At 33.0% G+C, this 20,899-nt stretch overlaps 1 protein-coding gene across 1 annotated transcript in view; it reads left to right on the top strand.

Annotated features, from left to right (window-relative positions):
* The window catches only part of BMP5 (bone morphogenetic protein 5), a 112,381-nt gene that overhangs the window by 61,974 nt on the left and 29,508 nt on the right, over positions 1-20,899 (top strand). Inside the window, exon 3 of the mRNA XM_019734800.2 lies at positions 12,108-12,256. Coding sequence (XP_019590359.1) covers positions 12,108-12,256 — 149 coding nt within the window. The remainder of the gene's footprint in view (positions 1-12,107; positions 12,257-20,899) is intronic.

Raw genomic sequence — 20,899 nt, 5'->3', positions numbered from 1 at the left:
TATCCTCGTAGAAATATTCCTAAGTGGTAAAATGTTTAAATGTATAAAAAAAACTGAACAATGCAAATAAAATTATCGATGCCAGTAATACTACTACTAAGAATAGCAGCCAGCATTTATCCATTTAACGGGCACTCACCATGTGTCTGGCACTGTGCTAAGTGCTTTACTTGAATTAATTTTTTCACAAATATATGTATTTATATATTCCCCAAAGAAAATCTGCTATGTATAATTCAACCTTTTCCTAATGTTCTGCTATGAATATAAATTTCTGTACTCCATTGTAAAAACATTTTAAGCTAGCCTGCTCGATGTCATTAGCCACCTTCACTACTTGGATATATTTAGTTAAGCTGTCATCATTCCAGTTCACAGTCAGCTTCATATTTACATCATCTCCCGCCTCCTGCTTCCCTAAGATTTGTGATTCTTCTGTGGACATACTTCAGAATGTACATTGACAATTTCTACTCAGGAAGATTTCATGGGCTCTTGAGAGCAGTGTAACAGAGCGAGACCCTCGGATGGTCGATGACGTTTTCTCTAAGTATACAAGACAGCACACAAGCACAGCTTGTGCTGGGAACAGGCTGTATTTCAGTGGTTTTCAACTGGGGTGATTTGGCCCCCCAGAGACACTTAGCAACGTCTGCAGACATTTTCGGTTGTCACAATTGGTGAGGTTCAGGGGATGGAGTGCTATTGGCATCTAGCTGGTAGAAATGTTGAAGGAATGGAGGATGCTATCAGCCTTCTGCTATGGACAGGACAGCTCCCTCACCCGATAAAGTATGATCTGATCTAAGATGGTCTTAATGCTGAGGTAGACAAGTCCTGTTCTGTTAAAATTATAAACCTAAGAAATGGGAATAATTTGTGCCATAAAGTCAAGTTTTCTTTGACTATTTTATATTTTGGGTCATAAAAGTGTTGCATGGAAGAGCTGTTAGGAACTTGCATAGGCTACATTGCTCATTCATTAGGGGGCCTTAAAAGTGGCTGGACTATCTAAATAATAGTCTCACTTCTTTGTTTCTTGTTGAATGAAGAAACCTCCTGTGTGTATGTGTATATATATCCAGTAGACATGTGTCATTCTCTTTGCAGGGGAAAAATATAGGATGATGTAATTCCAGGAAACCTGTTAAACATTAACAATATCTTGGCAATTAAAAAAAAATCTGCTCAGAAAAAGGTGATTGAATTTTCATCGTGGGAATTCAACTTGTTTTTCCATTTTTGCCATGCTTTGACATTCAATTCTATCTAACATTACCATTTTACCAATTTGCATCTGTACCTTTTAAATATAAATACAGCATTGACTCAGATATTTTGAATATTGATGCTCTGTGAAATTTACATAATTTTATTTTTTCACATTTGTTTTGGGAGAAAAAATAATTACTATTTCAAAATATCAATCAGCTTAACAAAGTCATATCCTAATACTGTTCAGTAAAACTGCTCATGAGAGAAAATTTGACATTATAATCTCCATATAATAACATTTATTAATTTGTGGTTCCTTGTTAATGTGTTCTATGCTAGAGCTATAATCAGGTGAGTTAAATGGCTTGGTGGTATTTATGTTAAATACCCAGAGAGAGATGTATGCATTCTCTTTGGGTGGTCATCATTACATTTTTACTAGATTTAATGAGCTGTTTAAAGACATAAGGAGATGGAAGGGGGTGTAATACTTATAAGAGTAGAAATATTGGAAATAGTGGAGATGTCAGTGTGGACTGTACGGCTTATTCCTAATGGAAATGGAGGAGTATTGCAAGTTTTTCTCTAAAATGTATCTGTATTATCTTCCACACAATTTCCCAAAGTTTTTCTGGGCCAGGCTTATAAAATGATTTTACCCTGGTTAATCGTTTCTTCTCTCTCTCTCTCGCTCTCTCTCTCTCTCCATATATATACAGATATGAATGCATACATATACTTGAAACTATATGAAGAATATTTCTGTTCCATTACCTTTTACTGTTTATTATATAAATAATTTTACTTCTATTTGATAAGTTTTCAACTTAATTTTTTTCCCTCTAATTGAATTTAGAGACAAAGTTTCGTTATGGATCATATGTATTAATAAAAGTTACTAAAATTAAAGAAAATGAATGAATTCCAATATCAAAAATTTATAAATATAGATTATTAAAGACCTTTAGCAGTAATAATTGCATAAATCAGACCCTAAGTAAGCCATCAAGCATAATGTATAAAACTTATTATATACACACTCACATGCCATAAGTGCATTTTGGTAAGAAAATTGAAATGATAGTAATTTACAGAGAATTTTAATTTGTGTATCTGCTTATCCCTGCAATAGATTTATGAGGTAGATATTATTTTAATCTTCATTTAAAGAAGAACCAGATGCTCAGAAAGGTGACTTGAAGGGTATAATTATTTTTCCTAATACCAAGGAAAGGCTAAGTACAGCAAGTCATTGCTGAAACTAAACAGATACCAATTCCAACTATAACTATGATTCTTTGCTTTATAAAGTTACACTTAGAATGAGGCTCTTCAAGAATCCATAAATCCTATACCTTCTGCTCAAGCAATATGATACCAATGAGAAGCGTTTAGAAACAAGCAAGAGAATTTCTTTGCCACAAGTTTGTGATACAGTATCCTTGATAAAACAGATTTCAGCAAAAGATGAATGGGGATTCCGTTTAAGTACTCATCAATGCATGTTAGTTCACCCAATTCTCCTTGCTAAGAAGAGATTTCATTTATAAAGACGTTTAATTTGTTAACTCCAAGGATAGTGTGATAGAGAGGTAAACACGCATATGCTTATTTTGGAAGATTTTCAGTGTTGACAATGCACATTTCCTCCTTATTGAAACAGTGTAAGACGTTCTGTCTTCTAAATACGAATTGAAGTGTGTCCTATAAATATCCTCATGTTTCTTGCACTAACTAAAAATCCTTCTACTTGATTCTATTTTTCACTACTGCCCCAAATTCATAGTATTTCTCTTCTCCATACCCTACCCAAGCTCACTGATATAAAACTTTGCTTTAAATTCCTCACTTTCTTCTTTGCATTCACCCCACAATCCATTGCAATTTGATTTCCATATCTCCACGCTACTAATCATCCACCAACAGCCTCCTTGCTACAGAATTTTACGGACACTTTTAGTTTTTCTTATTATTTTCAATATTTGATATTGCTGGCCACATTCTGTTTAATGTGTGAAATATCCCAACTAGAGCAGTGTATTAGTTTCCTAGGGCTGCTGTAACGAGTTACCAAAAACTTGGATGGGTTAATACAACAGAAATGTATTCTCTTGCAATTCTGGAGGCTCAAAGTCCAAATCAAGGTATTGGTAGGAACATACGCCCTCCAACCCTCTAGAAGAGAATCATTTCTTGCCTCTTTCATCTTCTGGTAGCCACAGATGTTCCCTGGCTTGTATCAACATAATTCCCATCTTGGCTTTTTCTTCATATGGCTGTCTTTCCACTGTATTTCTATCTCTGTGTCTCTTCTCCTTATAAGGATAGCAGTCCTGTTGGATTAGAGCCCACCCTAAAGACCTTGTCTTAACTTGATTACATCTGCATAGAGTCTATTTCCAAATAAGGTCACATTCACAGGTGATGTGGATTAGGGCTTCAACATATCTCATTTGGGGGACACAATTCAGTGCATACCTAGGAGTATGTCAGTTTGTGTTTGGTAAGAAAAATAGAGCCAGTATGAGTGAAAAGGAATAAGGGATTTATTACAATGATCTGACTTTCTGCAATTGTGGGATGCAGTTAAACCGTTTAAGTAAGGCTGCTGCTTTTGCATCTAGTGATGGTGTTGAACTTTGTAGCATAGGCTGCTGAGGAAAATAAAAAATGGATCTGGAGTAAGAGAGAACAAGGAGAACTAGAACCCGTAAGGATAAGCTGGCACCTCAAGGACAAATTGGAACCCATGTCCATGTCTCAGAGCCTCCAACTTCACCGATGTGGGTGAGCTGCAGGGTAAGCTGGTGCAGTGCACTGTGTGCTCCGTATACTCCTTGCTCAGGATGTGGGGAAGCTGAAGGAGATGATCTGACAGGAGGAATTGTGAGCCAGGATTTGGACAAGGTAATGGAATTGAGATCAGTGGAAGCTGGAAGAGCTGCAGGCCAAGCTGTTCCCCACAACAAAGTAAACCAGCAGATCAGCAACAGTGGATAGGAACAGAAGGATAGGAACCTGGCACTTCAGCAATCTTGCAAGCATAAACTTGGCCGCTGCTTCACTTCTCCTGCACAAATGTCTTGTGCAGCTAACCTTAACACAGAACTAAACAGGAAAGAGAACGATTGCGTTTTTGGTGTCAGTTTAGCTAATTTGACAAAGCATAAAGCTACAGCAGTCCACCTTTGTCAACTTGCTACAAACATATACTGTTTATAACTGTTCAATACATTCCAAAAAATATGATGGTAAAATAATTATTCTTCCCGTTTATCTATTTTAGGATGTTGCTCATTCCTTTTCTAAGTCATATTCTTCTTTAATATCCTGTAACTTCAATACTGAAATATGAGGTTAGCTGCTATCAAAACTACTTATACTAGATGGTAGGCAGATGGGAAAGGGAAGGAAGAAAATTGTGTGTGTGTATGTGTGTGTGTGTGTGTCTGTGTGTGTGTGTACATACATTAATATCAAAATAAGGAAAAAATACTCATAACTATTACTATCCTCATTTCTGTAACTGGTCACATGGTTGTAGCTGGTATTTATAACTTCCTTGTTACACTATGCAATGCATATTCTCTTTGTTTTCTGCAAGCACCATGGCTGGTCATTGTTCCTAGTGAGGTAAACCGAACATTCATTCTTGATATATCTGGGCTATTAACAGCATGTCTGTATTGAGCTTAGTTTTTCAATAACTTTTTTTTTTAATTAAAGCTTATTGGGGTGACAATTGTTAGTAAAGTTACATAGGTTTCAGGTGTACAATTCTGTATTACATCATCTATTCACTGACTTCTATCATATGACATGACAGTAGTGAGAGGTGTTACAGGTGATCTCTTATATTTCACACATACTCCTCTTTTCCCATATTGTGGTAGTACCAACCTAGTTTCTTCTTGATATTTATAATCAATTATCACACATTGTGTAGTAGTCCTTTATTAGTTTGTTGATTCACTGACACATGAAGAGCTCAAAGTGACCATAGGGATGTCTCAACCTTGAATTAATGAAACCATTTTTAAGGCCACTAGGGGCAGCATTCCACACCTGGGAACTCACAGTGCTGGACCAACAAAGTTCCATATCTTGGGACCCAGAAGCAAAATTTTGCTATAATTGGATCAAGTAGAGTGAGTTAGAGGAGCCATTCCTGTTTCCACCCCTTGATTTCCAGACCCATGAGAGATATGACTATGAGAGTAACAGCCCTATATTGGTTGCAGAGTTACCCCATACAGCTTCCTTATGGGAAGCACATTAGTCCATTTGTACAAGGTTTTGACAATCAAGTATTGGCATAACTGAGTCTTGCAAAGGTCATTCCACTGTCCTATCAAACTAGATGCTGCAAGGTGATGGGAAACATGGTAAGACTGGTGAAATTCCATGAGCATGAGCCCATTCTTCAATTTGTTGTTATATGAGTTCCTTTATCAGAAGTAACGCAGTGTGGAATTCCATGACAGTGTATCACAAATTTTGTAAGTTCATGGATAGTGATTTTGGCAGAAATTTCATGAGCACAGAAGGAAAATTCATATGTAGAACACCTATTCCAGTGAGAACAAAGTACTGCCCTTCCATGATGTAAGTGGTTCAATATAATCAATCAAAGACAAGGGAGCTGTTTAATTCTTCTGGGGAAGATGCTTTACGGAATTGGAGGGATTTGACTGTATGCAATTATGGAAAATAGTTCAATAGTCTTTGTAAGGTTTTTGCTTTGATACTGGGCCTAAGGTACTTAGGGCATGCAGTCAGGAAGGAAAGGTGAATGTGTTTGGGAAAACAAGGACAAAGCAGAACCTGTAATGGTAATCTGGAACCCATGGAGACAAAATGAAACCTATCTCCAAATCTCCAATTTCAATGATGCAGTGATTTCCTAGCTACCCAATCCTTGCTCATAGATGTGCCCACATGCCTGGCCCTGGATAAGCAGATTCCATGAGATCTGCAGGAGCTGCAGGCCCAGCTGCTACCCACCATCAGTAAGGTGACCTAGCAGATCTTGATGGTACACCCAAACTGCAATAACACTTGGACATATAGAAGTCTTCCAAGCATAAATATGGCCACTGCTTTGCTTCCACTTTCCAAATTTTATCCAATTTTCATTGTGTCCAACCCTAATCCAAAAACATACAGAGTAGTTGCAGCTTTGTTAAATTGATATAGTGTAAAAAACGATCACAAGAGTCAAGAAATGTTAAGTTGAATGAGTAAATAAATGAATGGATGGATGGATAGATTTGTGAAATGTCCTAGGTCACATCTTGACTCAGTTTTTACCCATCTCATTTGAGACTAGTGGCTCACCTCAACTTTTTAGTATTTGAATCCAAAAACCAATGATCTCTCATGATAAGGAGAGCAGTTGAAGTATAGTTTGGGACTAAAGGGAGCTGCCATGATATAAGAGAAAATGTTCTGAAAATGGAATATGGAAACCTGGGTTCTGGTCCTCCAACTGGCTGGGTGACCATGGGAAATAATTTCATTTCTCTTTATATTTTCTCATCAGTAAAATAACAATTTGGAAAGCAATTTCTATCCCACTGAGTTCTAGTATTCTTTGATTTATTTTGATCATTTTCAGAGGAAGAATCCCAGACTAGCTGATTTCACATCAGATATTATTGGTTAATTTTTTTATTTTAGTCTTGTAATGAGAACATTTATTTTATTTGTTAGTTCAGCTATATATACAGAAGAGAAAGTTAATATTTCAAACACCCAAAACTACATACACACTGTGCTACTAGGTATGCTTGCATACCATATATGCCTGAGTATAAGGAGAACACATAATCTTGATGTGATCATATAAAAACAATATCTGCTTTACCCAAGTAAAAGATAAAAGAAATTAAAAGAGGAAATTGAATATAAATATATGTATATATACTTGGATTCATTTATAGACCTAGATATATAATGAATAAAACAGTCATAGTAAAATAGTAAAATGATTTAGTTAATTAATATAATTATGTATATATATTTAAATCCTGTTTATAAAATATTAATATAGCCATATTCTGTTTCACTTTCAAAATATGTATGTGAAATTTTTCTTCAAACTTTTCATATGCATGCTTGACATTGTCTATCGCTATAGCCATATTTTGAATCATCAGTCACGGTATTATACAGTACATCATTTTTAGGTCCATCTATATTGTTTGAAAAATAGCATTTTTGAATGTGTGTATGATGCTGTCACTGGAAATACTATCTTTTCAAAAGCACTAGTACCCATGTCTTTTTTGTTTGATTTTAGGCTTTATTAGGTAGATAAATGTTATATCTTCAATGGAACTTCTGACTCTGTTTATAGAAGTAATTTTTAAAGAGTGACTTACAAAAAAACTGATAGTTCAATTTTTGAGACAACACTCCCAAAAATAATTACTAAATTTCCTTGTGTCTTCTTTTTCTCCACTCTTTATCTTCTCTTCCCCCTCACCATTCCATACCTTCTTTTATCCCTCTCCTCATTTTTCCTTTTTTTGGTAACCAATTCTATCAGCTAACATCTATAAGCATCCAAAAATAGCATTGATTGAGGGCATTGGAAGATAATGTGCCTCCTCCAAATAATTATTTCCCAAACTTTACAGGTCAAAATTAATCAGTTTAGAGTTCTCTGTATTATGAAAGACCATGTAAAGATTCAACTGTAATATACCTCTCATCCAGATAGATATCCAGGTTATATTACATTTGGTCTTCGCAAAACCTTTTACGGCAAGGATTATCATATGATTTTTTTATCCATGGGGAAACAAACTAATTGTTCAAGCTCTGTCTGATCCCTAAATCCTTGTTTATTTCATCACAATATGCTGATATTTACATAAAGATGATTTAATTTGTTTTAGCTCTTTCATTGTCATATTCTTAGATATGTAGCCTCAATTTTCCCAGTCTACCACTCTGTATTTTCAGATGAGTTGTAAGAATGTTGATAATTCAAATTTTGCTGAAATTTGGCTCCTGCTGCTCAGTCCTTAGTGAAGTACCCACCTTTCTGGTATTTTGAAACTCCCAAGGCACTTATGTGAAACTCTTGACTCTCTCTAGAATATAAAAATACCCATGCAAATTAGTATTTACAAGCCCACCAATTTCCCATGACTAGACATGTTTAAACCTCTGGTCATGATTAAATTAAAATCTGCTCAAATATATTTTTACTGTATTATATATCCGCCCAGATACTTATTATTTTTCACCTTTGAGAACTATGTTTAATATATCTATATATTTCATATCCCGTAAGTCTGTCTGTATACCACAAATCCTTTATCTGTTAAATAAGACTCTGTATTTAACAACTGCATGAAAACTTCATTCACTGCATAAGAAATTATTATGATGATCTGTATCACAGTCAAATGTTCAAATTCTACCTGAAAAAGAAAGCTACAAATTTTAGTAAATATGAATAATTATCAATATAAATTTATTTTCACATATTTATTTTCGAAATATTTCAATGTTGAGAATTGCTATAATGTCAATAAACACAGAATATTCACATTGAGGATTATTCCTGCCTTTAAAAAAATATTTTTAAATAGTGTTATGGGTTGAATTGTGCTCCCCTCTTTCCCCCAACTCATATGTTGAAGTCCTAGCTTCCAACACCTCAAAATGTGACCTTATTTGGAGATAGGGTCTTTAAAGAGGTAATAAAGGTAAAATGAGGTCATTAGGGTGGGCACTAATCCAATAGGACTGGGGTCCTTATAAAAAGGGAAAATTTAGACACAGAGACAGACACAGAGAAGCAAGATGATATGAAGACACACAGAGAAGATGATCAACTACAAGCCGAGGAGAGAGGCCTGGAACAGGTCCTACCCTCACAGCCCTCAAAACAATCAACATTGCCGACACCTTGATTTTAAACCCCTAGCCTCCAGATTGAAACAACACATTTCTGCTTTTTAAACCACCCAGTGTATGGTACTTTGTCAAGGCAGCCTTAGGAAACTAATGAAATACCATTCTGAAATATTTGCTTACATGCATCCATGTAAATAGACTTTTTTTCCATTGACTAGAATGCAGACTTTAATTTTAGTTTCATTATTATAACTTTTCAAAATTTTAAGAAATTATATTATGGATTCATTTCTGCTATAAATGCACATATTTTTCTACATATGTTTTCTTCCTACTGCATTCCTTTTAAATGTATTAATATTTTAAAAAATGTTATTACTTACTGTAAAATTTATTTTAAAACACCAGGTAAAAATGCTAAGACAGGGCAACTTTAACAACCTTATTTTATATTGTTCATAGGAAATATTTAATACTTTCTACTATTTCTTGTGAGATAAGTGCTATTCTTTTGTGGAGTAATTTTATACTTCAAAAGACATTATATCTAACTTTCTATAGCACAGATGGGGATTTATTTTTAACAAGCTGTTATAAAACTTGCTACGTGAGAAAATTACAGAATTACTACCATTGACCTTATGAATTGCTTTTCCCAAAACATATTCTCTTGTCTGTAGGTAATGTAGGAGGCCTTATATAAAACAGGAGAAATTAAAGACTAGATGTTATCAAAAATAAAATTAAAAAAGTAAAAAAAATAAAAATAAAATAGCTTTGCTTAAGAATAAGAAACCATGGAGCTTATGAAAGCAATTGAACCTTCACAACTTTTCAGAGTTGAACCAGAAATAAACAAATTTTTCAAACTATACTATTTGCCTTAATTTACCTTCTAATGAATTGGGAATTTGCATCCCTGAAATTCATATATTCAGGCCTTCCTTGAATTCTTTGGCTGATGTTTTTTCTAAATATATCTATTACATATAGAGCCATTTCCCTCATAGACATACTTGAAAGTTGTGGGACTTGAACATAGATAGGTAGGGGAAATTTTTTTTTTCTGAAAAAATAGAACAATAGAAAAAATACCACTTTAATAGCTGCCTAAAGATATTTGTGAATTAGTTGAAACTGCTGTCAAAATTTACCTCTTTGTTCTTTTCGTTTGTTTTTTGGTTTTCAAAGTTTTACTTATATCATGCCAAGGGATATTATTTTAAGCTTTGCAGGTTTATTAGAATATTTTTACTATATTTCAAATGAGAGCATGTTTGAAAGCAGGGTAGCACTTTAGTATTTCCCAAGATATAGGATGACTCCTTTTGTTTTTAGAAGCTAATGAAATGATTAAGTTAATTCCAAGATTATATTCTTACAGATATTTACTAACTATCTCAAAATTTTAAGGATAAACCTTTTCTTGGATCCTGTTTATTTGGTGGATTTTCCAAGTTAGGAGGAAAAGGGAGAGTTTGATTGACATTCCATCATACTGTAAATATAATGGGTTCTTCAAATTCAAGTGGAAACAAATTGAAACTTTTCGTTGCTTTGTAACATGCTTGTCCTATGTCTTTGGCATCTCAAACTGAGTCACATATTGGATCTAAGAAAGTGTCTGCAACCCTCCTTTGGTAAACACTATGATTAAAATTGTGAAGGAGAATGAAAGTTGCATCATTTAAGAGTGGGTTAGCTGAACAATTTAATTGATCATAATACATTTATTTTACCTTCTCTAGATTAATGGAAGAATGGCATAAATCAAATTGAAATAAAGAAATGAAGATGTAATTTCTAAAATATTGATTGAGAATCTTCACTTCAGTTAAAAATAGTTCAATTTTCAATTATAGAGCATTTTTCTAAAGAAATAATACATGTGCATGATTTGATTTTATTCAAAATTTCACCTTTGTGTTTTTTGTAAGCCACCTTTGAAGTGACTTCTATGATGCAGATAGATGGCAAATGTAGTAGAAACTTATCTAACATAGCTTATGACACAGTTCAGATTTCCCCATATAAATAATGTGCTGTTAAACAGATTCAGCACAGTATGAAAGATCATAAAAACACATAATAGTGTATTTCTATTCTACTTTGAAGGAGTTCCGATGTTTTACCATTAAACCGACACTCAGTTTCTCCGATATTAAAGAGCTGTTGTGAAGATGAAATGTCCAAAATATGTAAGGTTTAACTCAGAGGCTTCCTATCATAAGAAAATAATAAATAAAATAATTCATTATAGTTCAACAAATATTCATACATTTGTAAATTTACCATAATACGAAAGTTAAAATTAGTAAATGCTAATAACAGTAATACTGTGGAGATTTTCCTAAAACACACAAGTTCATATTCATAGCTATTATGAATGTTAAAGCAAGTCAGGGTAGATTTTTGGCTCAGTTGATGGGATTTACCCCTTAATCTAATAGTGCAGTCTGTGACCCTCTCTTGGACCTTTTGTATCCATAAAATAATTTATAATAAAATGGAAAATGAAATTAAAAATGAAAAATATAAAATAAAATGGAAAAACATGTAATAAAAATAAAACACAAATGGTAAACTATCTCTGTGCTCCATCCCTTTGAGAATCCATAGTCATCCAAACTGGAGAAGCTACTTTCACTTCTGTCTGTATTCAGTTTAATCCTTGTCAGTGAGCTTCCCAGGAAGGGCTACTTACATATAGTGGTTATGGGGACACTGACTATTAGGGACCGAATCAAGCCCACTAAGTCAGTTGGTAAAGGGCAGTGAGGAGCAGGAAAATGAAAATTACTTTCAGATACTACTAATCTGCACCAGGTTTGGGTTAGGAGTCTAGCATTAAATAAGTTCTGTATCTTATTACTCATCACTTGAGTCACTTGTTTCCCTTGTTCTTTAATTAACTCCTGTTATTTTAAAGAGTGCTTTTGTAATGTTTTCACTTAAGTGTAGGAAATGATGATCTTTGTTCAAACCTTTAACTTTTTTGTTGTTGTTCTTTTTCTCCTCAGGGATGCAGATCTGTTCTTGTTAGACACAAGAAAGGCCCAAGCTTTAGATGTGGGTTGGCTTGTCTTTGACATCACTGTGACCAGCAATCATTGGGTGATTAATCCACAGAACAATTTGGGCTTACAGCTCTGTGCGGAAACAGGAGATGGTAAGCACTGAATTTCATGTATTTTTTGTGGTGGTTGTTTTATACATTGAGAGTTTCAGCTTTTTGTGAAATTTCAACAATATATGCTTTCTACTTATGATGTGCAAGGTAACATATTCCATAGGATAGTGCACTATTTTAGTTAATCAGTTTATGAATGCATTTACTCGACACACTTTATTATCAAGCTCTATGGTGGGGCTGGAGAGGTAGAGAAGAAGTAGGTACTATTCCTACTCTCAAGGAACTTTTAGTCTTTTATTGAAGACCTATACAAACAAGCAGAAATACTGTGATATAATAATACCAAAAGAAAACTATATACCGAAAGCTATGGATCTATGTCTTGATTGTGGCGATGGTTACAAAACTATATAATTTGTAAACATGAATAGAACAATACATGAAATAAGAATAAATATTGCCATATGCAAATTATATCTTAAAACCTGACTAAAAATAACAAAGAAATATGTATTTTAAAAGGTTCCAGGGAAACAGACAAGAGAGCTATTAATGATACAGCGGGGAGGGGAGAATGGTGAGGGAAGAAAAGAGTGATGAAAAATGCAGAAAATAACATCAGGTTAGGTCTTAACATATTGTAATGTTTGGTGAAAGATAAACAGCTCAAAAATCACCTGAGGAAAGGTTCTGTAGGAAATCTTCATTTCTAAGAAGCTCTAAAAGATATTTTTATGCTCTCAATTATTCATTGAGCAACTGTATGCTGTGTGCTTGGCTAAATGGCAGAAATAAAATGGTGAACAAATGCAGAGTTGGCTTCATGAGGCTCACCATTGAGACTTCATGAGGTATCAGGTAGTAATCACATTCATGTCACCACACACTGAGAAGAGTTTGATGGATTTATGAGTATTGAAAAGTAAATGAATACTATTCTGTAATAAGAAAAAATGAAATAGTGCCATTTGTGACAACATGGATGGATCTTGAGATTATTATGCTAAGCGAAGTAAGTCAGACGGAAAAAGCCAAGAACCATATGACTTCACTGATATGTGGGATATAAAACTGAAAGCAACAATGTAACAGGACAAACAAATAAAGAAACAAAAACTCATAGGCTTAGACAACAGTTTAGTGGTTACCAGAGGGTAAGAGAGCGGGGAGGGTGGTAGGTGAGGATAAAAGAGATCAAATATATGGTGATGGAAGGAAAATCGACTCTGAGTGGTGAATACACAATGTGATATATAGATGATGTATTACAGAATTGTACACTTGAAACCTATATATAACTTTACTAACCATTGTCACCCAATAAACTTTAATAAACAAAAAAAAGAAAAGAAAAGTGAGTGAATTCAAGCTACAATCTTAAAGATCAAGAAGATATGATTAGGGAAAAAGTTGGGAGGTAGTTATTTCAGACAAATGGAAATGAGTTCACAAACTGTGGTGAGAGGGGTCTTGGTACATTGGACCAGGAGTTCAGGAAAGCCAAAGCGAATTTATTCAGAGCCTTTTCTGCATGTGATCGCTGAAAGAGTTCAAAAATTTTAAATTCAATATAGTTGTTCAGGCTATTTAAAATTTCGTTTGTCATGGTAGGAGGATAAAACACAATTTATTTAATGACTTGTTAGCTTGATTAGTAATTTTTAAATATTTAGAAGTGTACCAAGTGGACCTACATTGAACTCTTGCCCCACACCATGCAAATGCTAGGGCCTGGCCTATGGAGGGTGGTTTTTAAAGAGATGATAATTAGAGAACACGCCTTATTACGTTTTATTGCCTTTAGTTATTTACATGATCAGGCAATAGAAACATTGGTCCTAGAATCTGTCTCACTCATTTCTCCTTGCTTTGCTTAATGAACTACAGTTAAGCATATATTATGTCTATCTTGGATCTCTTACAAGGGGGTTCATTACTGTAAGCAATAGGACTTCACGGTGACATTGTTTTATCTATAAGCATTTTCACAAACTAAGAATAATACTATAACCAATGTTGTTACTCCAATGATTTTGTATATGGGATGAGGCTGACAGCCACAAATTAAGTCTATTCCAGAGTTAGTCTAGTGAAGGTTTCATGTGCCTCAGATCTTGAACTAGAAAAACAAAAAAAAAAAGTGTTTTTACTGAGTGTTATAGACAAGTTTCAGACATTTCCCCCCAAATTCAGACTTTTCCATATATTTTAATTATAATACTGAACTTTTTATAAACAATTCAAATATTTCAAATTACAGGTTATTTTTTCAATTATGACTTTAAGAATAGAATTCAGGATTTTCAGAGTGCAAGCATTATAAATGTAGACTGAGAAAAACACATATTTAAATAATCTTCCAAGAATTCTTACAATGTTAAACGACTGTATATTTACAGTCAGAAACGTAACTGGGAAATCAGCACTGTAGGGGTAAGCCAGTCATTTCTTGCCTGGTATGCGGCTGAAACAAACAAAAAAATTAAATTAATGGTATGTGCTTCTCTCAGTCTTCTCCTTGGGGATATGCTTGAAATGTCTAACTAAACAACTCAAGAGATCTGTGAAATATGATCAGCCTGTCTCCTTTTAATTCCCTCCCTCGCAACCACCCCACTTGAAAATTCTGAAATTTATCTTTTGTTTGTTCACTCCTTTTCTTATATTGGTTCTTTTTCTTTTACTCTCTATATAATTTAGCTACTATCCACTTTCAATTTGTCTTTTTCTCTGAGAGAACTACTTTATATTTTGAGTTCCCCTTGATTTATTTCTCTTCTCTTATAAGGGTAATTTTACTTTAAATTACCGTTGTATTATTTATGGTACTTTTTTAGACACGAAAATAAACTAATATTTCACTCTTTTCAAAGGTTTTCAAATTCTTTATTTAAGAGTTAGGTTTGAAATATACAGCATTTTGTTGCTCTTTCTGGTATTGTATAATATGACAATATTAAAATAGTTACATATGCTAGGCAAGCTGGCTTTTTGCATTTAAGCGAAACAGATTTTAACCAGAGGTAGAGCATATATGAACTTAGGAAAGCAAGTGACCCTTCCAGTACCTTCATTTTATTAACTGCAACCTCATGATGAATATACAGGTGATATTTCTCTATAAATATGGTTAACCATATGTTTCCACTTATTACTGCTCCATTCATTAAATACTGTTGATGTTCTCAACATGATATTGCTTTAAACAGAGCAGACACACCATCTTTTATTTGCAATAATGGAGTCTGAATATGTTTAGTTCTTTGCAATAGGATGATACTCAGGAAAGTCTGCCTTCAAATTCATTTGTTGACTATTTTTCATTTATTTACTTGTTAGACATAAAATTATTGAGTGCCTGTACATGCAAAAGAAAATGTTAAACAGAATATAACCTGGGAGAGAGACAAATGTAGTCAATTTTAGAAAGAATAAAGTACCCTAAATGTTAAGAATTATGATACAATCAAGACACTATAAGAAAACAGAAGAGAGATAGTTAACTCTAAATGGGACACAGACAAGCAGACCATGGTTCAGGTGGCTTTCAAGCTAGGTCATCTGGGTAAGATTTCAAGAAATGGAGGTAAGGAGGGAGGGAGTTGTGATGGTTTTATGGAATGGTCGTGAGGACAGGAGGAGAGAATTCATTCCTGGATGAGTAAACAATGTGAGTAAATGCGTAGAATGGGAAAATGGCATGATATAGTCTGGAAAAAATCAGTAGTCCATTGTTGGCTAGAATAACATGTGAAAAATATGATTCTAGATGCTATTAGAAAAGTTTTTTGGAGACAAATCATAGAAGGAACATGAAATCTAATTTATGTATATTCTTGTAGGGTGATCACACTTCATAAAAGAACTAGACTTGTTGCTTTAATCAATCACAGCAACACCATCATAATTACATGTTGGAATGAATATCAGTTTCATGAGGTCATGGGATGTGTGTTTCTCATTCACAATTATACCCTTGGTGTTTGGTACAATGCAGGTTGTAGGTATTAAAAATATGTCTTGAATAATCATTGAATGAGTTTGTGATTTAAAAGGCTCTTTTAGACCACCTGACACTGAACATGTTACTCTGAAGAGGATATTCCAAACTGTAAATTTGGGATGATTATTAACGAAACCAGTTTGGTGTGATACAGGTTTATAGTACCACAAACCACAGTGCAGTAGTTAAAATAGTTTCAATCATAAGATGAGGAGAAAGTCAGTGATGAATATTATTAAATTTTGTTTATCCTGCTTCTGCAAAGAAAAAATAGCAGAGGGCTAAATATATTTTGAAAATAAAAAGACTGCTGAAATCAAAAGTAGCATTATGATTCCTCAGAGGACCTGTGGAAAATAACTCAGTTTGTGAAATATTGTTTTTAGAAATATGACAAATGAACTGCCATGGATTTGGCAGGAGAGTTTAAGAATATTTTTTTTTTTTAAGGAGAATAGATTATTCTCTGAGTTTCACATGTTTGTTTCAGTAAAACAAAGCAAACATATAAGCAAGTAAACAAACAAACAAAATCACTGCTTTTTAATGGACAACCTAGATTCCAGACAAGTGGTTGTATCCAATTGTGCAAAACCAGTTTCAGAGTTCTCAGACACTCTTCCATGGTGATTAATAACCTCTATGATAAAATATGTACTCTTTTTTTTTTAATAGCAAATAGGTAGGTGTACGTCTGTCTTATAATTTATTTTTAAATTTTCAGTTCCCTACATTATAACGATTATTAATTATCTGACTTATTAAATCTTTGCTAAAATTGTAATTAAATTTATGTTAATTATTATCCTTTATACATATATGCACAGAGCTTATTACACAGATAGCATTTTAATCTAGCTTTTAAGACTTGGGGTTTTCACCCCAAACATTACAATTTTCTATTGTTTGATGGTTTGAACCATCCAAGTAAATTAATTCTTTTTTCAGACTTAGGTTTATAGAATACTTTAGAGATGGAAAAACAATGATAGAATTTTTGGGATCATTAGAATGTCTTTTTAAAAACCCTATGTTTTCAGACATTTTAGGTTTGGCAAAACTTAGAATGAATTTTGCCAGTGACTTTTTTCCTCTCTATTCAAACCCACTTATACGTCAAGGAAAATTCAATCCGTATGTTTCTGATTCATTTGTATTCAAGTCATCAAAATGTTGTTTTGTCAAAGTATTGTTTAATGTCCAAGAAACATTATAAGGTTCCTTTTAAAATAAGATTCTAAAATCCATTTTTCTTCAAAAAACAAAATTGTGGCCTATTTTTTAAGCATGTCAAGGTAAAAATTCAGCTTTAAAGTCATAGATCTCAAAGTTTCACTAAATTTTGTAGTCAAATCAAGAAAAAAAAAAGATTTCAGAGGTATAGTTATGAAATTAAATTCCAAATAGCTGATGCTTAAATATAAGTTAAATAAATGTGTAATTATTGCTACAGATAACAGAATTTAAAGTTTTGATACCTAATTTAAATAAGGAGTTTAATTAAATAGAATAGATTGCTCCACTCTGGAAATATAAATTCTAAGAAGAAATCATGAGGGAAGCTAGATTCAAATCTTGGATATGACAAAATATTTCATATTGTAGCCATAACACCAATAAAATGAGTGTAATACTAATTACCTTGCAAGGACAGTGTGTGGCTGTATTAGATGATAGGGCCTGGAACATACTTGGACAGACATACAGATCTTTGTGTTGACTTGGACTCAGAGTTCACAGAGACTTTTCACTTACTCCAGGTGGCACTCCTTTAACTTAGGATCAATTATTTTATTGTGGAGGGTTCACAGATGTTTTAAGGGGGTTTTAGATAAATTCACAAGCGGTAGTCCACCAGAGAAAGGTAAGATTATTGAGGCAAGTTCTTAAACTTTGAGTTGGCAACACAGTGTATAGATGGTTATATTATTAGGCTCATGTCTAATAGTTTGGTTATAAAATGATTAATTGGTAGGAAACTGTAATATATATATATATATATATATATATATATATATATATATATATATAAAATACATTTTTATCTAGGGTATGAAGCCAATAGAAATGAACGCCCAGAGATATATGTCATGATCAATTGATTGTTTATGTTGGTTGGGTATTCATAGATACCAGAGAATATCAAGTTATTATTATTTACTATGGTACTTTTCTTGAGTCCCAACCATTTTATTATTAGAAAAATACCACATAGTTTTTTTGTGAATAACTAATTGCATCAATGAATGTAAGGAAAACAAGTTTTTTGTCACTTGGTAGAGTTATATACAGGGATAATTAATTAAAGGCTGCCCTATATTACCATCAGAAAAATCTTAGAACCCAGGGATGCCTCAATGTAAATTACTAATATTTGACTAGTAAATCCATTAGCAAGACTTACACATCAATATGGCTTCTTACAAAGATTACAGAATTACAAGTAGTATTTTAATGCTCATAGAAACATGATTAAAGAAATATGGATAGTCTTTGCTAAAGAGTAGGGCCCAACAGTTCCTAATACATGTTGTGCTGATATTTATAGAAAATTGCATAAAACTCCCAGTATGTAAATGACATTTCCTGTAAAGAATTACAAAACTGAAGATACCTTATGACTTGATTGGAAGAACATTAGAGAAGACCTCCTTGAAAGTCAACGAAACAAACCACTGCAATTGTTTCATTTTTCTCAGATTATAGCCCATGTTGGTCAGCAGCTGTATATCCCAGACATTGTAAAGGGGTAAATTTATATCTCTTTTTCTGCTTATTATCATGTAAGAGTTTTTTCGATTCCATTTTTAGAAGATATATATATATATATATATATATATAGATAGATAGATAGATAGATAGATAGATAGATATATAGATATATCTATCTATCTATATATACATATCTATATATAGATATATAGAGATATATATCTATATATTGATATAGATATAGCTATATATAGATATAGATATATATCAGAGCTTTTCTAAAGGCTCCAACTATTTAAATCTCTTAATTTTCACCAATATTTTTTTGTGCAACTTTTAAAAATATTCTTTTAAACTGTGTTACCCAGGGTTTTGCCATGTTCTCTACTCTTCAACTTGTAAGGGTTTTTTTTTGTTCATTCCTGGAAATTGATAACTGCTACAGGTACATTAACAATAAGGAATGCGATTAGCCATGTTTCTACAACTGTGACATGGTTTTTATTCCTATTGTTCCTTACTACATACAGAGTAATGTAATATACTAATAAAAATTTTATTCAAAATTGCAATATCTTTTGATATCTCCTAAATGTGCTATGATAAAAACATCAAATTTTTAAAAAACTCCATGAAATCTTTTGATTTATAGAATATATATTACTAATTACAATTATATTCTGATATCTAAAGTCCTTATATATATTAAACAAATGTACAACTTACTAACTTGATATTATTTTAGCTTTATTAATGTGAACTTCTTTGTGTAAGATACTTCTTCAAGTACTCTCTGCTTAAATTTGATAAGTCCTGGAAACTATTTTTAAATGAAAGTATCTGGTTAAATAAATCTGTTGTGTTATCCTTAGGATCCCTAAGACACTCTTTTTTACCTCAGGGGAAAATTATCCAAATTAAGCCCCTGTGTCATCAGATGACTATCTGTGTCAAGGGTCAGATGATCTATGTGGCTGGTTAATCTGAATATTAGCTGACATAGTGCGAATAAGTAGTAGAAGAAATTCAGAGATCAAGGGTGATATTTTTCTTTTTGTCTTGCTATTTTGACTATAGTTTCTCATTATTATTTATCTAAGTCCAGAAAGGTGAATTATGTCCACTTATCAGGGGATCTTTTAAAGACTTTGAGATTTGATAATATTTTACTCCCTTATCTGAACTTTATCTTATAAAGCAATTAAGTCATTTTTGTTCATAAAAAGCATCTGACTCCCTTTTGCTGAATTTATGGTGATGACAATTGATTTCAAATAAATAAATTACAGAGTCTCCAGCCATGAAACTGCAAGAATCACATATCTTGCTAAATGTTCTGGAAGGGAAAAAGGAAGATATACTCCTACAATTTTTCTAGGTGAATATTAGTATAAATGAAGTAGTTCTGTATGTACTGTTTAATGTTAGAGCACACTTGCTTAACTTTTGGATGAATATTTAAGAATAAATTAGGACAGGTGAAGAATATTTATCTTCAAACACTTAAATGAATAAAATAAATAAGTGAAATGGGGTTATTTTCTCATAGCCCAGAAATTAAATCAATGTGCAAAAAGACAAATTTAAGGCACAAGAAAAAAGTGCCTAACAAATGGAAATTAATGATTATGGAATTGTGAAGGAATAAGCTATATGTTACTGGAAAAATTCACCATTTATTTGTTTTTCATCTAGGGATTATTATATTGCATGAGATAATTTGTCAGATCATTACGATGTATAAGCATATATTTATACTTTAAGCTTATACATATGTAAATATTATATTCAGAGAGGGTACCATGAATAGAAATGCATCATCTTAAAGGAACCTGATATTAAATAGTTACATTCAAACCAAAACTCAAGATATGTAAAATCAGAGATGGAGAAGCTGGTAAAGGGAGGCAATACACCCCATGACCTTTCTTTCTTTTGGAGTAAGTATGCGTGTGTGTGTGTGT

Source organism: Rhinolophus sinicus, linkage group LG05 (assembly GCF_036562045.2).
Source record: "Rhinolophus sinicus isolate RSC01 linkage group LG05, ASM3656204v1, whole genome shotgun sequence".
In the NCBI taxonomy this organism is placed as follows: domain Eukaryota; kingdom Metazoa; phylum Chordata; class Mammalia; order Chiroptera; family Rhinolophidae; genus Rhinolophus; species Rhinolophus sinicus.
Note: the sequence above shows the minus strand (reverse complement) of the source record. Positions and strands in the feature narration are given on the sequence as shown.